Source organism: Pectinophora gossypiella, chromosome Z (genome assembly GCF_024362695.1).
Source record: "Pectinophora gossypiella chromosome Z, ilPecGoss1.1, whole genome shotgun sequence".
In the NCBI taxonomy this organism is placed as follows: domain Eukaryota; kingdom Metazoa; phylum Arthropoda; class Insecta; order Lepidoptera; family Gelechiidae; genus Pectinophora; species Pectinophora gossypiella.
This window is the reverse complement of record NC_065433.1, coordinates 19,554,224-19,572,531: the sequence shown is the minus strand read 5'-3', so window position 1 is coordinate 19,572,531 and position 18,308 is coordinate 19,554,224. Positions and strand designations below refer to the sequence as shown.

The following is an 18,308-nucleotide window of genomic DNA, read 5'->3' as shown; positions in this document are numbered from 1 at the left end:
TTTGTTGGCTTGAGAGTGAATGTTAATATAACGAAAGTTGGGAATGAAAAGGTTGAACAAGAGAATGGGTTTGTATTTGGATATTAGGTTTCTAAAGCATATAAGGCGAAGGTTGCTGGTAGGGCTGGCAGAGGAAGGCCTAGAACGACGAAATTAAGGACGTCGTTAAAAAAAATATACATCAACTCTGAACCAGTGCACGTGTATGAAACGATAGATGAATATAATGGAAGCAAGAGAAGTATATCCGATGAGAAATAGGCTAGAGTTTATATTTATATATGTGTTGATCATATTAATTTCACAGCAAAAGACGAAAATCTAAGAAGAATTATGCACGAAGTTGAAACGCTGACGGAAGATGTTAATACACTCACTCAAATTTCTGAGCACGTAGCTGCATTGCATACCCAGCACTCACACCTGGAAGAATTAGTAAGGGAAATGCTCCACAGCCTAAACAAGCAGCTCTCCGAAAGACAAAATAGCGACACGCAACTGTGTTATATGGAACTCAGTTTGAGTACACCGTAAGTGTTCACTGAAACAAAATGCAAACAAAATCGGCCATCTATCTGCGTTGAAGTACTTATGATGTAAATTCAATAACCATAATTTATAATCTTGTTTGTTACTTTCAGAAGCGGCCCAGAAAACCTAACGATTATATTTTCAAAAACCGACAAAAGAAGCAGTTGGGAGGAGCTTATAAATGAAACAAAGCAGAAATTAAGTGAGTTAATTTATTATTTAAAGATATATTATACTTACGTATTTGTTACGGTCTAATCCCGTTTCTAGTGAACGCGTTTTCCCTAGTTAAAACTAGATTTTACTATACTTATAGGCTTTTGTTAAAACTAGAATTTGCTCCTGGCACTCGCCGACTGTTATCAGCATACTAACCTAATGTTACCGATTTGATACTGAGACTTACTACGAGACGTACTAGCCTATTGTAAGTATATTTTTAGGAATTTCTAGTTTTTGAACACAAGATTCACTTGAGGAAAACGCATTCTAACCAAAAACGGTTTCGATTGTAATATATATAGGTACATTAGTATATATCGTAAAATAGAGCTGTATTATTTGCAGGTGTATATGGCCAAGAGAGACCCGCTCCGGAGTTCTTGTCTCCCGTACCAATACGCAAAACACGAGCTGGCCTACAATTCACATGTGCTGCCCCGACGCTTCCACCCAAAGGACAATCTCCTGATGTTTGGGTGAGTCTTATCAACTTACAAAAGTTTACATTCATCAATCGTCGTGAATCAAGAATTAATGGCCTTGAAGATTGAAAAATTCTGAATGATTTAAATTATAAGTGCTCTGCGAATTTAAACTCATTGCTATTGCGAAGATTGTAGCTGCTTGCGAACATTTTTATTTAAATAGTTTCACTTAATGCGACCAGCTTATTTCACAAGACATATCCATGAACTGTGGCGTCTTCATTCTCCAGGTGTGCAACAGTGATGGCTACGTGGGCCAGGTTTGTGTGCTGACGCTGACTCCTAAGCCTCAAGTGACGTCATGCAATGGTGTCTGCAATGCCAGAATTCTGTGTGTAGCATGCGTACCACCTGCACCTGCTCTGACCAGGCAACAGACCCTTGACATACCGTAAGTTATCCTACATTTTATATTATATGATGTTTGTGTTACCCAGACACGAGGTAACGTAAAATACTGTAAAACTTTTAACATTTTTTCAGGAGTACAAGTTCATTGAGCAGCACAAGTTCAGTGAAACCTGGGATCAGCATATCTGATCCAGATGACAGCTGCAAGAATATTCGACTCGACAGGTAAAAAGCTATTGACACTACCAATAAGCATAATTTATTTTTTGAGAATATACTTGAAAAAGGTTTTTGTTGATTTCATAATTTCAGTTCATCGTCAAGTGATGACGATGACGATGGATCATCCACTAGTGAGAATCAGGATGCTCAGTCAGAAAGGAGCCTGCACGGTAGCCTCACTACGACACTTGGCAGGACTGCTACTCTGACGCCGAACCACAGCAAGAGCCTGAGCACTCCCCACACAGGTCAAAACATCCAGGTGCATCCCGTGATGAAGTCCAGCTCTAACCCTGCAGTCGACAAACAGGCCATGGGTATATCTTCTGGTGAGATTATATTTTTTGTACCTTAATCCTCTATAATAAAGGGTACGGTAAAAGTTAATGTTTGTGTCCGTCCTTTTTCTAAAAATGTTAAATATTTAACAATTCTTGATGTAACTACCTTTTTTTAGACTAGTCTATCTTTTTTGTGTACATAATATTAATGAGTGTACTAGTTATTTAGTTTATCTGTCATATCAGTATTTCTCATAACATGTCTTCTTATTTCATCTTAGCACATGGACGATCCATGCTAGGTAAACCTTCTACGTCTACTATATATTTATTGCATGGGTTATGATGTTATGCTTATATCATTTGCATATTAGTCGATGAAACTTCCAATTGTATTCCATAGAAATACCTAATAGCTTTAAAAGCACAAAAAGCATTTAGATGTTTCATATTTATACAGCTTCATGATATCAGAACAGTTAATGCACTGTAACTATTCACTATAATAGTATACACTGAACGTAAACTATGCAATCTGAAAACTATTAGTGTGACTAAACTAGGTTCCTTTGTCACTAATGTAGTTCTGACTCAATTATCTGACCGCAGGAACGCTGTCATCGCCAGCCAGCCGCCAATCTTCAGAAGATAGTGGAACAACCGCCAATCAGCCAACTATGTGGCTTGGCACCGAAGATGGTTGTATACATGTATACAATTGCCTCGACAACATCAGGATCAAGAAAAACAAAGTCAAGTTACAACACAACTCTGGTGTCCATTCCATTGTGTGAGTTTTTTCAAATTACTTATTGTAATGTTCATTTGCGTTTTTCGTAGGATTCAAGCAAGAATGAATGTGTGTAATAAATGGTACCTGTAATGTAATTTTCCTTAATCCCTCCCCTAAACCCTCTAAAATTTAAATTGCTTTAGCGAATGCATATATCAAATTTTCTTGCAATAGCGAAAACGACAGCGAAAATTTCCTTTTTATTTTGTTTTTGTTTTGAGCTGGCGAAAACGTTTCATACATGTCCCAAATCCTCCTCTAATCCTTAAAAATATATCCTGATCAAGATATCAAATATATTTTATTAATGTTGTTCCTGACGTTCAGGGAAACAAAAATACTATGGCTACATAGAGCATCACGGGCCGCCAATATGGCTAGTGTATAATTTAAACATTTTGGACTTTTGTTTATTTTCAGATACATGGAAGGAAAAGTGTTTGTTGCACTTGGAAACGGTGACCTTGTCGTGTATTGCCGAGATATTGGTAATTATGTAACAGATTGAACTTTAGAATTAGGTACTGCTTCATGAGAATGAGAACAGAATAATTAAAATACAAAAGGCTACACAATAAAGAATAGAGAATTATATGAATTTGCGAAATAGTTATAGAAGATGACGTACCTTTGACGATGGATGGTGGCGATTTCAGATGGTTCTTGGGCGGAGAGGTCGACAATTGCAGTGGGCACGGGGACCAGTCCCGTTGGAAGCATGCTGCTGTCCGGTGGCAAGCTGTGGTGCGCCACTCACGCCTCCATCAAGATAATCAACCCGCATACATTGCAGGTAAATTCCGCAAGTCATCCTTAAAAATATTCAATCAGTACTGGATTTTGTACCTACCCGTTTATGAAAAAAACGTATTCAGTGTTTAATCTGCTGGCTTGATCGAATAGTCACAATACTATTTTTCAAAAAATCTAGATCAAAAGGCACAAGAAACAGATTTTGTTTTGCTTTGAACACATAACCTAACAATAACAATGCAACAGAGTGCACCAATATCGATTTTTAGGGATTGCAACATAGGGACCGGCGAACCGAAAATTTTGCTGTCTGAGTGTGATTAATTTTTAACTCATACTTTACAGGTGGACGAAACATTCCAAATAAGTTCAGAAACGAAGCCTATTAGCCACATGGCCGTAGCTGGAGGGTCCATTTGGTTATCTCTGCACAATGCAGCTCAGTTGAGATGCTACAACGCCACCACTCGCGAGCAGTTGGCAGAAATAAATATTACCCCACAAGTTACTAAGATGCTACACGGTAAGCTATGAACCTCTAAGGGTTCCTACAGTGGCACCTAGCAAATGTAACAAGTAACATTGCTAGGTGCCAAACAGTCCAACTTTAACCCACTATATAGACTCGAACCACAACGTTACCTTCATTTCGTTAGCATCAGATGGAGATATGTAGATGGCGCTACTGATACTGACATTGGACTATATTTAAAAAAAGAGTGGCCCTTTCGGACACCCCATAGATTTAGGATGTAAATTTTTTTTTTATCTTTCATGGGTAGTGCAGTTTTATTGGTTTTTGTGTATATTAGATGGAAATAGACGGGGACGACAGGAATGATATCACGTTGACTCTTGTGTTGGCAGGTTGCGATGATATAATTCGACAGCACAAAGCCGCGTGTTTGCGCGTGACAGCACTTCTGGCTCACCGGGACACGCTGTGGGTCGGCACCAGTGCTGGCGTGCTTTTAACTGCGCCTCTTCACAACTCCCCCAACCCTCGCACTGGGCTTTTTACTCTGCCCCAACTTACTGGTAAGAACGGCTTGCTCACCGGGCCATTCGGCACTAGTACTGTGCACTGATGTGTAACTCCCCCAACCTTTGCACTGGGGTCTTCACTTTGCCCCAGTATACTGTTAAGAACTCCTAATTCACCGAGACACTACTGGAGTTTTTAACTGCGCCGCTGCATAACTCTACCAACCCTCATAATCAGTCTTACTCAAGCTACTGAGATATTTTATTTAAGTACTTCATTTTCGTTTAATTTTAGTCGAGCCAGACGCGGATATGCCAAAACTATAAGAATTGCCTAGTTCACTACCTATTTAAACTTAAAAAAAAAAACAGATTTGGCGAAAAACTGCACCACAATCATAATTATCCCAACGAGTATTTTTCTACTAAACTTTTATCATCATTTCCAGGTATAACTTACGGGCACACTGGTCACGTAAGATTCTTAACAATTGTCGAGAATCCGGTTGCACAGAAGCAACCCGCCAAGCCCACACAAACATCCCTGAAAACAAAAGCTCTCAGCAGACGTTCTACAAACGCTGAAAAACTTCAGAAACAAACCGAGACTTCCCAGAACAATAAGGAGACACTGATTATATCCGGCGGAGACGGCTACGAAGACTTCAGAAGTTCCACGATGACGGAAGATGCCGGCCGAGAGGACTCTACCAACCATCTCCTGCTGTGGAGAGTGTGAGATCAGCTCAACGCCTGTAAAGGTGCAACGGCTGCGGTTCCCAGCGCTTTCGTAAAGAAGGCTCCAGGAGAAAAGGGATTTGACACTAAAGGTGGTTCGACTTGCAACAATATGTAAATGTCTTTCAGTGTAAGATTGGAAGATAACTGCGAAGAGTCTGTAAGTGTCTAGCTGCGCATATTGCATGTTAGCGAGCCGGTGCAGCATGCACCGTATCTAGTGCAAGGATCTTAGTGCGGATTCGAATGTGATTTACAAGTGCAAAATGCTTACGAAACGAATAGAAAATACTTTGATATGACGATGAGCCTAATGATTTATTTTTAAATGTTTCGTTAAATGTGAATGTTAGTATTATTCCAGCTTTCATTTAAATTTAAATTGATGTATTTTAATAAAGATATAATACTAGTTAAAATATGTGGGCTATTCAGAATTGTTAGGAGTACAAACGATGTAGTGCCTGTAATTTAGAGCAAAGTAGTTTTTTACTTGTATTTTTGATCAGTCAGAGTTCTACTTTTCTCCTTTTGGGTGATATTGTTAAATTAAATCCATCTCACGCCAGACTAACAACTCTGAATAGGGTATTATTCCGCTTACAAGCGAATGACAATGTAATTTTGAGATTATTAACGATTAATTAAGACATTAAATGTCTAACTTAATCATCTAAATGCCATAAAATATATTATAGGAAACCTATATTATAATTATAATATCAACTTTTTGGAACTTATTCAGACTTGATAAAATTTTTCGTGTATAGAGTTATTATATTCGACTATAATTTTAATGGCCTGTTATATGTAACTTAAGATTTTATAATAATACAAGATATTGATTATGGTGTCGTTAGACATGCGTATGCATATATTATTCAGAAACATTGAACCTTCTATTATAGTCGATACGATTTGTATAACAGATGCATATTCCTAGTTGAAATTTACAAGTTTACACTGTAGTTTCCATGCGGATATATAACAAATTGTTGTTTAGTAGTGGATACATGTTTAAAATGTTAAGCACCTATTTTTGGAGAGTATTCAACTCTAAATCAGTCTTTGTGGAGTTATTATTATTGTACTAGGTATAAAAGAATGGATTGAAGTTTAACATATTCTAGGCACATGTATCTTTAATGCGCCTATACTAGTTTTAAAAACACAACTATTAAATGTAATTTACCTGAATTTCAAGAGTCGTATTCCATAAGTAAAAGTACATTATTACGATTAAAATATCTTTTGTTTAGGTGTATAAACATAGCATGAAAGTGAGAAATATCTACTTAGTAACTGTCTTCATATCACATGTTCCCGAATTGTAGTTATGTAAGCAGCGTTCTACTTACCTGACACATTAAAAAGTTAAACGGTCTACCGAATTTATAAATCTTAGTAGTTATTAGATCCATCGCAATGATCGCAATCAAACACATTCTCGAAACATTTTTTTTTTGATTGCTCAAACGTTACCTGTCCCGAAATATTATTGTAAGAGCAACAACTTTAAAAATATAATGTTTGGATTATGTATCCTATATTTATAATATTCCAGAGTAATAAAAAAAATCGCACTAACATGTTTGTGTTTCATTTACTTCCATCGGGCAAGCCGCACCCGCGCACACCAGTCTTGTCAAAGTAGACATTTACACTCTGTAATTATATTTTATGGTTTGTTAGTATACATAAAAATAAAATAATGATTCGGGTTTCACATTTTATTTATGATTATTTTTAAGATCAATATTAAATTGCAGTAATGTAGCAGTAAACGTGCATTTTTTTTGACGTGACTTATTGTAGATTTGCCGCAGATGGCATTAACTACTTGGCCGGACAAATGGGGAGCGCTGAAGGCTCTCACCCGATGGTAAACGTGCAGTGAACAAATCTATACTAGGTAGAGCTAGACTCACATACCTAAGTACAAATATTTATTAAAGTTATTGTTTTCGTTGACAAGACCATTATTCGTAAAAAAATCTTGAAGGTTGGCGCGAAGACGTCAAAAAAAAGCCGTTGAATGGTTCTTCATGAGAAAGAATGGTGTACTTACTTAGTTTACTTTACAATTAATTAGTCAATCTATAACGTAATACTTTATCTTTACTTGGGAGGTTTAGAGACACCCAGAGGGAACGCTTTGTGCTCCAAGTGATGTATGAAAAAGCATTTAGATATTTAGTAAAGTATCGAGGTTTGTTTGAGATAAATGTAACCATCAGTAATCAGTAGGTATACATGTCAAGCTGTAAGTACTGCGGTCTTCGAACTATGAGAAATAACTTTTGGAACGCATAGAAATACAGACCGAGGTTCGGGCTGCAGAGGTTGGCGGTACCGCTTCCAGGTGTTTGGATCCATAGAGATTAGTTAGTAAGCAGGTAGTCCAGTTTGGGTTAGTATAATTATTGAAGAGGTTGCACTTTCGTCATCGTTCTTCATCTTACTCTGTGATACACTCAGGTGAAATGTTTTTGGGTGAAGCAATAACTATGTACTTACTACTAAGAATAGAAAATTAGGTAGGAATTGTTTTATATTTATTATGTCATCTATTTAAATTATGTTTTAATCTGTACCTACTTTACTAAATGATAAGATTCAACACAGGTGGTAAACATTTTATTAGTCAAATACTACATTTTAGGACAGGGGGAAAAGTAAAGGAATGGGGCGGTAATTGTTGCACAATTTAATTGAACTACACATGAATATGACACGTATAATTGCACGAAGTAGTTACAATTAGCACATTTTTCCAGCAGAAGTTACCTAAAGGGCTATCCATAGCAAAGTTCATCGGGTTTTGATGTGCCGAATAATCGCGAAAACAACGGCGCCCGCTGATGACAGTCACGCCATAAGCTTCGGTATGAATAGCCATTTATAACAATATAACTATACCTAACAATAATATAACTGGAAAGGGACAATTATTTATTGCAACACTTAGTAAGCATTCATGCAATAATATTTTCTATTCCAAACATTACATTAACGATTACTTTTTCTATCACTGCACTAAGTTGTACAGAAACTAGCACTACTTCTAAAGATTCACATTTTACGTTTTTTGCTACATTTTTTTCTCAATTCTAAGAAGAATTAATTACACTTAGAAGATACTTCATAAAAGAATTCTTCTAAATTATCTTCATTGATATCGGATTCGTTCTTCTTGCCCCTGCTCACAAAATAGGGATCCATTTGTAATTGAGCAGCGAGCTTCTTCAATATCGTTCGCCTTTCGCGCTCATTATCATTCACCTCTCTCTTCGTTTTCCCATCTTCATTTTTAATGAAAATTAAATCAATTGTAGCACAAATTAGTTCTTTAGCTTTACCAAGTTCCTTGTGTAGCGAAGTCGAATTTCCGTTAATTATATCCGGCTGATCTTTCTTTCCTCGCGCGATGTAATAAGGGTCGTTACGTACGGACTTCACTAATTCGTCAATTGCACCACGTCTGTCCCTTACTGCTTTTGAATAGTGACTGCGAATGAATTCCTTTTTGCCTCTAGAAATGAAGAAAGGGTCATCTTCACCCGACGAACGGCTGCTTCTCTCAATAACAATATAATGTGGTTCTTCGGCAAAAATTCTATCGTCGAGCACTGTACTGACTGCAGTTGGTTTTAGGTGTATATCGGGGCTCGCGTTCAAAAAAGTTGGATTTTGATACCTATGTCTTCGCCCTTTAAACAAATATTTTAGTTGGCTGTCTCGACCCCGACTTGTCCAAAAAGAATTTGGAACAAATTTGTTATCTCGTCGCATCCTAGTAAGACTTTCTATGTTATCTTCAACTGTATTTATAGCTTCTTTCAAAACTTTTTTTAATGCTTCCCGTCGTCTGTTTTTGTAGTCCCTTCTGCCACGATTTCCCCAAAAAGGCGGATCTTCGACGTCATAGGCATTTGCATCATACCGTCTGCCCCGACTTCCCCAGAATACTGGTTCTTCTTGCCTACGGCCTCTCGATCCCCAGAATGGATCATTTTCTTCAGCACTTTCATCAGAATTTCGTCGACCACGGTTTCCCCAAAACGGATCATTATCTTCGGCATTGTCATCTAAATTTCGTCGTCCACGATTACCCCAAAACGGATTATTTTCTTCAGATATTTCATCGGACTGTCGTCGTCCACGATTTCCCCAAAACGGTTCATTTTCTTCAGCAGTATCATCAGAATTTCGTCGTCCACGATTTCCCCAAAACGGAGAACTAAGTTCATCTCGCCTTTCCTTTGAAAACTCTAAGTCTGTTTGTTCATTTTTAACAAATGTTTTAATGCATTGCTTACAATTCGTAGCGAACAATTTGGCATTAGTAGATGTGGTAGGGTATTCTTGACCTACATAATTTTCTAAGGCAGAACGGTCTCGTCTGCCCCTTGCTCCCCAAAATGGTGGGTCTTTATCCATTTTTGGTGCTCTTTCGTGATCTGATTTGCCATACGACGGGAATCTCCTGCCCCTATGAGGCCAGAACGGTCTGTCTTCCTCATCGTCACCCAGCGCTCGTTTGCTGCGAACATAATTAGCCTTTACCTGAGAATAGCTGTGTCTTTTATGGCCTGTAATTAATTTTGTTTTATTGTTGTCTTTTCCAAGCGTAATACCAATTATTCCAACCAGAATTAGCAGAAAGAGATGATGCACTTTTATACGCATTTTTTTGCGGATCTGTAACAATCAGAGAAATTACTGTTAATTTGTTGCCAAAAAATATACAACAATGTTTTAACTATAATACCTATATATTCGTACCTTCACGTCAATTTGAAATATCACAGCAAAGATTAAGAGTACGCCTGAGATTCGCAGAATTAAGGTAGGTAGATAATTAATTATACTTATAGTTTTTCACTTCCATTAACATCCGAGACGGTTGAATTCTGAAAACTGCTATTTCTAATATCGGGTTCGGGCTCTATAGAACTGAATGTGATTTTATTTTTTATAATTCAACATTTAAATTATAAGTCAATATCATGTGCCTAATGGTAAAGAGATAAATTGTGACGGGCAGGCAGAGGGCACACTTCTCGCCAGCTATGTTTAAGTCCCATGGCGATCCTACTGCCTTTAACTGACATAAACCAATTATGATTAAACATAAGTTCAGAATCTGAAAGCCGAATTTATTGGCCCGAGCTGTGTTTCGAACCCGTAATCCAGAAGAAAATCATTCTGGATTGCTTTTAATGTATTTATGAACTTAGTGAGAACAACCTACTCTTTAATTTTAGACAGTAGCATAAGTGCCTGTCAATTAAGCTTCTTAAATATACGCTGGGGCGACTTAGCATTATCAAAATTCACAGTATTAGGTAAGGAAATTCGCAAGCAGTAACTTTAATAGATACAAGCAAATGCAAATGCAAATTTTACAAGGTACCAAAAGGAACTATGATGCATCGCTAAGTACTGTTAAAAAACTGTTGGATCAAAATAATAATTACAAACAATAATTTAGTCATTAGTAGTAATTTAGTAATTACAAACAAAAATAGAATGAAAATATTTTAAATTCACCTCCTAAAGTTACAGAATACTAAAATTTCACTGAGATACTTACGGTTTAGCGCACACTAAAAACGGATATCAGATTAACATAATCACTGTTAGAGGTGGTTCGAATACTGGTGTCCACTGGGGCTGCTTGGAAACTTCTGATGACCAACGGGTCCAGTCTCCTTTTATAAAAGAACCCGGGGTGTGTTTGCGGTCCCAAAGGCTGCCACAACGAATTTCTTTTTTTTACATCACTCCCACGGGAGCAGCCGTTATTAAATTAAAACAATGTGTTTCGTATTACATGTGACGTGCAATGCGAAAAGTATATTTAAGGGAGAGTCATTTTCAAGTTCTTCTTTATCAAGAATACTTCAAAGCCTCTTTCTATAGCATGGGCTGTTCAATTCAATCATATTAGATCACAAATCTGATAATACTAAATAGTGGCGATGATTAGATCTAATGTGGAGGAAGCAAGAGAAGTGGGTCAGGATCAAAGCAAATGGATATCCATAGTCTCTGCTTACCCCGGTGGGAAATAGGCGTGATCTTATGTATATATGTGTAGATCTACCACTGCTCAGTAAATTGCCGTTCTATTATAGATAGGGAAAACACACGTAAGTATCGGGGATCATTTAAATTTGTTTTTCGATCAAGAAGAGGTAATTTTAAATCCACTGAAAATGTAATACGTAATACGCCTTTTTTCTGGAAGTACTTTATCACAAAACCTTATAAATATTATAAGGTTATAAATATTATAAGGTGAAAAAGAATCAGACGACCGAGCTAAAAGTTTAACAAAACTAAGTGAGAATCCGCAGCGCCTATTGAATACCGTCTAACGCAAACATTGAAGTGAGGTACGTCAAATAAAAAGGGTAAACGTTATCCAATTATAATCACAAGAAAGAAGAACTAGGTACAGCCCTAAGCAGTAGGACGTATCAATATCTAAGTATGGAAATATGGGTCATCGTAGTGGAAGCAATGAATATTTTGTATATGCATTGGATGATCTGACTTTGACCCTTGGCTGAATGTATCCGGTCCGAGTACTTTCCTCATCAATTATAATACCGAATCAAAATAGTTTTATTTACGAAATCATAACAAAGTGAAGCCCAAGAATGAATGTATCATCCTCAAGATGGATTAGCTAGATCAACCAAAACTAAGTAAGTACTCATAAATAAACGTAAGCATTGTACAAATATCATCACCTCCCGTTTTCACGGGGTTCGCTTACCTAACCTAAAGATTTGACAGGTCCGTCTGACCTTCCAATCCGGGAAGGGAAAATCAGCCTAATACAGGTTAGGTGACATACCTCCGAAAATGCCTTTCTGGGGAATGTGGGTTTCTGATTTTTCCTTCACCGCTAAGCACGTGATAATAATTTATGATCTAAACATGAATTCGAAAACAAATTCGACAATCACTGATTTAGTCCTGTGCTGGATTCGAACCTGCGACCTCAAAGTGAGATGAAGCACTGTACTATATATCGCATATAAAACCCAAAATTAAGTCAAAAATCGACTACTAAACTATGATGATGAGGCGGTTTTGGAATTCGTGAACCTACTAACAGAGAGAGAGCGAAACCTAATCATCCTCGCCAGTAATGAAAAGCTGAATGCACTTGAATAGGCGAGTCGATGGAATAGCTCACTGAGAGGCCCTGAATATACAATATAGAGGCCCAAACTCTAGTGGAGAGATAATATGAGTGCTTTTGAAATGTAGTGGCAATAAACCACCCTGCATGTGGAACTCTAACAGAATAGTGTAACTCGTAGGTACGCGGTACTATCTAGGTAGGGTATTTAGATAGGTTTTTTTTTATTATTTTTGTTTAGAGAACCGGAGAGGAAATGTGATTGGCCACCTGATACGACACAATTCATTTATAACAAACATTATAGAAGGGAAAATTGAAGGGAAGAGAGGAAGGGGTAGACCTAGGATAACATTTATGAAACGAATAAAAGAGAAGGTGCAGGTCGTGTCGTATCGGGAGGTGAAGGTTTTGGCGGGAAGAAGAGAGGAATGGCGATTACTCCACCGACAAGAGCGCGGCTCTTAAATAGAGAGAGAGAGAGAAATGGCTATTTTAGGTGTATTTAAACACTTTGATATCTAGTAAATAGTGTGGAAGGTTACGATGAAGTGTGATTGATAAAACGAGGAGCGCCCTCTAGATGACACTAACAGTGATGACGAAATATGTTTCTTTTTTCAAATCAAAGGGCGATTATCGCACATTTAACCCACATGCAAATACTATTACTAGCTTTTACCCGCGATTTCGTATATGCTCGATAATTCCGTTTTCATAAAAACATGATCCGAACAAATATCAGACATGATCCGAATAGCTTTCATTCTCAAACCTTAATAAGACCTCAGAATTTAAAAATAAAAAAATTGTTTTCAAAAAATAATTTAATAAAACCCGACGGAAAAATCCCGCTAAAAAGTATGACTCATAATAATTTCGGCGAAATAATTTCTTGCTTTATACTTTTTAGAGAGCGGTTTTTCCATAGTTTTAGTTTTTAAACTCATTTTCTGTTATTCATTGTAAAGAGTATGATCCTTAAAGCTGTCGCTCCTGGCAGTCAGTGGACGCTTGTGTCTTGTTTCCTTGATTACACAATCCCGGCACAACTACGCAGGAATATGGGGGAAAATGTTGCAAATGCTTCGGATTTTTTATAGTATTTTTTATAATTTCTAACATTCACACAGGGCTTTCACAAAACTTACAATTCAAAATAAAATACGTGCAAAACAATTCATGAAGCGAGAGAAGTATGACAGGACCGAAGCAAATTGAACTCCATAGTCTCTGCTTATCTCGGCAGGAATTAAGCATGATTTTATTTATAAACTTACTTACGTAAGTGTGTAAGTTATTTAAAAGTACAATTATATGTTTATCTATTGAACTTTTTAAAACGATAATACTACGAACTACCTACATTGTAATAGAATTTTACCATACATGACGGTGTGTTTATGAATGGCGCCGCAATCTTCCTCCTGTTGACCATGTGCTCAGAAGCAACATTTAGGCGGCTGTTTATGTGTAAGTCATTTAATATGTATTTTTGGTATGACTATGCATCACACACGATACGCTTTCTCCCCAGTTTCCTCCTTTGAGACGTAGAATTCCTCAGTGCTTTACAATAATAAGATTGGTCTCGTACCCATTACTCGCTCTGGTAAACATTAGCCCACTTCTTTCTGATATAAACCTGTGTTGGTCAGAAAGAAATCCATTACACATAAAACTGTTCAAGACACATAATATGCCGCCTGCACTCCTTATAGTTCGAAATACCCTGAAGAACAATTTCAAAGTAAACGGATTAGCCCCACCACTGCTCTTGGCGGAAAATAAACTTAATGTTCACTTTACGTTCTTAAAATACATCCAACATAAATAATATCTACTATTTATGATATGTTACAATACACAGTAAATTGGACTAATAAACGTGTGAATTTTAATATCAAACTGTTTTTCCTTAATAACTTATGAAAAATTGAATATTAAAAGTTTTTTCTCACAATATAATATACATAAGTACAATATATTATGATATTCAGGACGCGACGGTGCAAACGATCGAGCTATCGACATGCAAATATACCTATATAACGAACGAGCAATTCAATTAATCATGGCTGAATAATTTTTCACACGTTTTCATCAATTTCCTACGAATTAACGAGAAACGTTTATCAAAATGGAGCTATTTCGAGTATCATCAACAGACAAATTTTTGATAAAATAAAACGAATCGTTCATTAGTGACAACATCAAAGCTAATTTATAGGTCCCGAAGGATTTTTTATACCTATTTGGAAACGTTAATCAAGTTAGTCATGCATAGTTGATTTCGGCTCAGAAATACGAAAGCGTAAGAAGAAAATGGTTCTTAGAGCTCTATTTCACTAGGACACTATAGTGGCGCCACCATGGTTGCGACACCAATAAAATGAATATAGAGTTGATAATAACGCTGATGTCTTGTTGGTTGCTGACATTGGACCGCGGTAGCGTCACCATGGTGTCCTAGCGAGTGGTTGTTGTTAATGATCTAGAATTAATATGTAATTATGAATTATAATATATTATGAGTATTATTGTAATTGTGATGTATTATGAGGACGAACAATAACCAAATTGGAGATGTCGTCAGAAAAGCTTTAGTACGGATCTGAACCGGCGTATATCGTGTATTAAACGATTGATGAATGTGGAGGGGCAAGAGAAGTGTGACAGAATTATCTCGGTGGGAAATAGCCGTAAGTTTATGTATGTATGTGCATATGTAATTATGATATGGGTCGGTAACACTAAATCTAAATTGATTTACACAGTTTTGTCTGCTGTTGACGCTACCTTCCAAAATAACAAACTTTGTGGAATCCATTGAACAATTTCAGTATTTGAAAGATGAAATATCTAACACCCACCTCTACCACACCTCCACACATCTTTAAGAAGTACCTATCTGATAAAAAGCTACGCAATTGAAAGTTATTTTTCCAGCGCCATAAGTATTCCTGAACGAAAATAGATTTTATCTGAGTAAGCTGCTATATCTGTAAAATTATATATATAAACGAGTAGATTGAATAATATTATATATATAAATGCTTATAATAAGACCGGTAATATAAATCTCAGTGGCATAACATGTACAACTCAAACGCGACCTTCTCATAACGGAACGCAGTTATCAACACTTCTGAATATCAAAGGGAGTTCGGGATCGGATCGGGGTATTTCCACAAATAGATACTTAGCAATTGGTTTCACATAACTTTTACATTGTAAATGTTTCGAATCACCGAATTAAAATCATAATATATTTTATACAAGTTCGTTTTACGAGTCGTTTTTAGTACCAAGTGGTGAGAATAATCGTTTCCTTCCTCACATAGCGTTACTTGTTTGTTTTAAACGCAGAACGGATTTGTGTATAAACACTTTCTCGAATGTTTGTTTTATTCAGTTACTTTATAGCTTTGACGCAGTTATACTAGGCTCCTGATTTAAAACACTTACATTACGCAGATTAGGAATGAACCAGGTATCCTCACTAAGGGTTCCTATATACGTCACAACTTATACTACTTATATGTACGTCTGGAGTATTTTTGAGAATAGAATAATATTTGGAATTACTTCTAAGAAACGTCCAAATGGAAAAGAGATGTAGGTACTCACGCGTTATCTATAAACTCCGACATTTTGTCGTTACTTTATCACAAGACAAGTGTGTGATCGCTTTCGTTGACTGCTGCTGAGAGTATAATATTAATGTAGTTTTTGAAACTAAGGTAAAAGATTTTTAATTATTAGCATAATTATTCGATTTTAATAAAGTGCATAGGACAAATACATTGGAAAAAGAGAAGCGTGGAGTCTTTGAAAACGCGGGGCATATCAATTTTGAACGAAATTTCAATAAACCTGAACGGAGAAAATCTTCCTTTTTAGAAGTCGGTTCCAAAACGAACAATAAGTAGATACGTGATGTTTAAAAAGGTACCTTACAATGAGTACTTTTTAGGGTTCCATAACTCAACAGGAAAAATATAACCCTTACTTATTATGATGACTTTATAGTCCGTCTGTCTGTCACGACCGCGATTGGGAACACGTATGTAATACCTAGTTGAAAATCAGGTCTGTAGTTCCACTTAAAAAAAAGATACAATTGATTCAATTAAAAGATGCATGTGACTTACAATCATGAAATGACGAAGTTATGCCTTACAGCACAAATACGTAAAGGGAAATGTCCTTAACCCTTTTGTAGTTACATCCCTATAGGATATTTATTTTTCAGTTGGTTAACAGTGACCTATATCGATGTATGAGCACAGCAGATTTCGAACGAAGATGATAAGTTCGTCCCTCAATTCAGTTTCAAAACTATTTACATACTTTCAAGTTTGTAGGTACGGATTCCTCGAAGAGTATTACTCGCATTTACCCGATTTTTTATTTGCTTGAAAATCATTTTTGTAGGATTTATCTCTAATATTAGTGACCCGCGAGTTAAAGGTTACAACTGATAAAATTAAAATTCAAGTTCAACAAAATTAAATTTTGCGTTGACCTTTATATTTAAAAAGTCAAAGGTCGCAGGCTCTTGTTATAAAATATACCTTGCTTACCTCTCATAAAGGTTGCGAGTAATGCACTTTTCATGTTAGGAGCCGTTAGGTCGTGCCAGTGCCCACTAACGTAGAATGGAGGGTAAACATTGCCCGCCCAGGTAAAGGGAGGATAACTTGTAGAATAGTACCACTTCTCCCTCAGAAAGCCTAATGAAGTGTATTTTTGTCACGCTATTTCAACCTCGCACTTATTACTCCCAAAAAATATGTTAAAAAATATATGATATATCGTCTCGCTAAATTAAGTTTCCTCAGTCAGCTCAGCTTAAAACAAAGTAGACATCTAAATTATTTCCAGTAAAAATAACAGTAGAACAGTTATATCTTCACCAATAGAAGAAAGTTACCGAATACCAACAAGGTTGAGTTGGCAATCGTACTTTCTCCCAAGTTATTAAAAATTTCATGACTTCTCCGACGGAAAATTCCACTTGATATTAACTCAGAATTATGGTCTGAATCATCCCTCTGAGTATTCGTTACGATGTCACTAACACCCTGTATATATATATATTTTTAGTACTTACTGCTATACCTCCAAGGAAAATAGCTAATGGCCCCGATTCCTGCAGACACCGCCTAATTTTATTTTAAGTTATATCCGTCATTTTCATTTCCGTCGAAAAGGAAAGGGACGGATGATTCACAGCTCTCAATTTTAGGAAGAATGAGTAAATGAATGAATAACCCGGGCGAATCAAAAAGGAACGTCGCTGGTATGCAATCCGTTTGACGTGCTGTCTACTTACCTGTGTCGGGTTATTGACTTATGTAAAATTTTTAGACGGTTGTTTTAGATTTGTCCTTAAAATTGACGCGTGTTCCATAAATTTTATGCTTATCGATTACCCGTCCTTTTCCTTTTCGGCGGATAAGAAAATGACAGATATAACTTAAAATAAAATTAGATGGTATTTACAGGAATTAGCACCAATATGTTTATATACTTTACAGAATCATTTGTAATTAAAAGTGCAAAAAGATGGCGACTAGTGCGCATTTTTAAATGAGGATAAAAACTGCCTTTTTCCACCATCCAAATGTAGAAAGTTGGATGGAGAGCTGTCAAAATTTAGAAACACTCAACAGTGCTGTCGCCTACATTTGAGTTTTTAGTTATGACTCTCATTGTTGTATTCTGTTTTTGTTTTTTTAATGTAGGTATAGCCACACCACGCCGTCCCCACCACTAACAATTTG

General features: G+C 36.6%; 2 protein-coding genes across 4 annotated transcripts in view; one reads left to right on the top strand and one right to left on the bottom strand.

Moving 5' to 3' along the window:
* LOC126380548 (rho guanine nucleotide exchange factor 17) overlaps nt 1-6,947 on the top strand; it is a 92,390-nt gene extending 85,443 nt beyond the window's left edge. For 2 of the 3 annotated variants that reach the window (XM_050030020.1, XM_050030022.1), the window contains exons 9-20: nt 308-530; nt 642-733; nt 1,099-1,229; nt 1,469-1,629; nt 1,722-1,814; nt 1,902-2,140; nt 2,702-2,882; nt 3,306-3,373; nt 3,542-3,678; nt 3,984-4,161; nt 4,506-4,676; nt 5,072-6,947. In XM_050030020.1, the coding sequence (XP_049885977.1) occupies nt 308-530; nt 642-733; nt 1,099-1,229; nt 1,469-1,629; nt 1,722-1,814; nt 1,902-2,140; nt 2,702-2,882; nt 3,306-3,373; nt 3,542-3,678; nt 3,984-4,161; nt 4,506-4,676; nt 5,072-5,361 (1,964 nt within the window). In that variant the 3' untranslated portion in view covers nt 5,362-6,947. The remainder of the gene's footprint in view (nt 1-307; nt 531-641; nt 734-1,098; nt 1,230-1,468; nt 1,630-1,721; nt 1,815-1,901; nt 2,141-2,701; nt 2,883-3,305; nt 3,374-3,541; nt 3,679-3,983; nt 4,162-4,505; nt 4,677-5,071) is intronic. The other variant, XM_050030021.1, reaches the window with a different exon arrangement.
* A 1,508-nt stretch (nt 6,948-8,455) lies between these two features.
* On the bottom strand, nt 8,456-10,049 carry LOC126379739 (uncharacterized). The gene has a single exon (XM_050028554.1). The coding sequence runs from the start codon at nt 10,047-10,049 to the stop codon at nt 8,481-8,483; it is 1,569 nt and encodes a 522-aa protein (XP_049884511.1). The 3' UTR covers nt 8,456-8,480.
* Between the last annotated feature and the right edge of the window lie 8,259 nt (nt 10,050-18,308).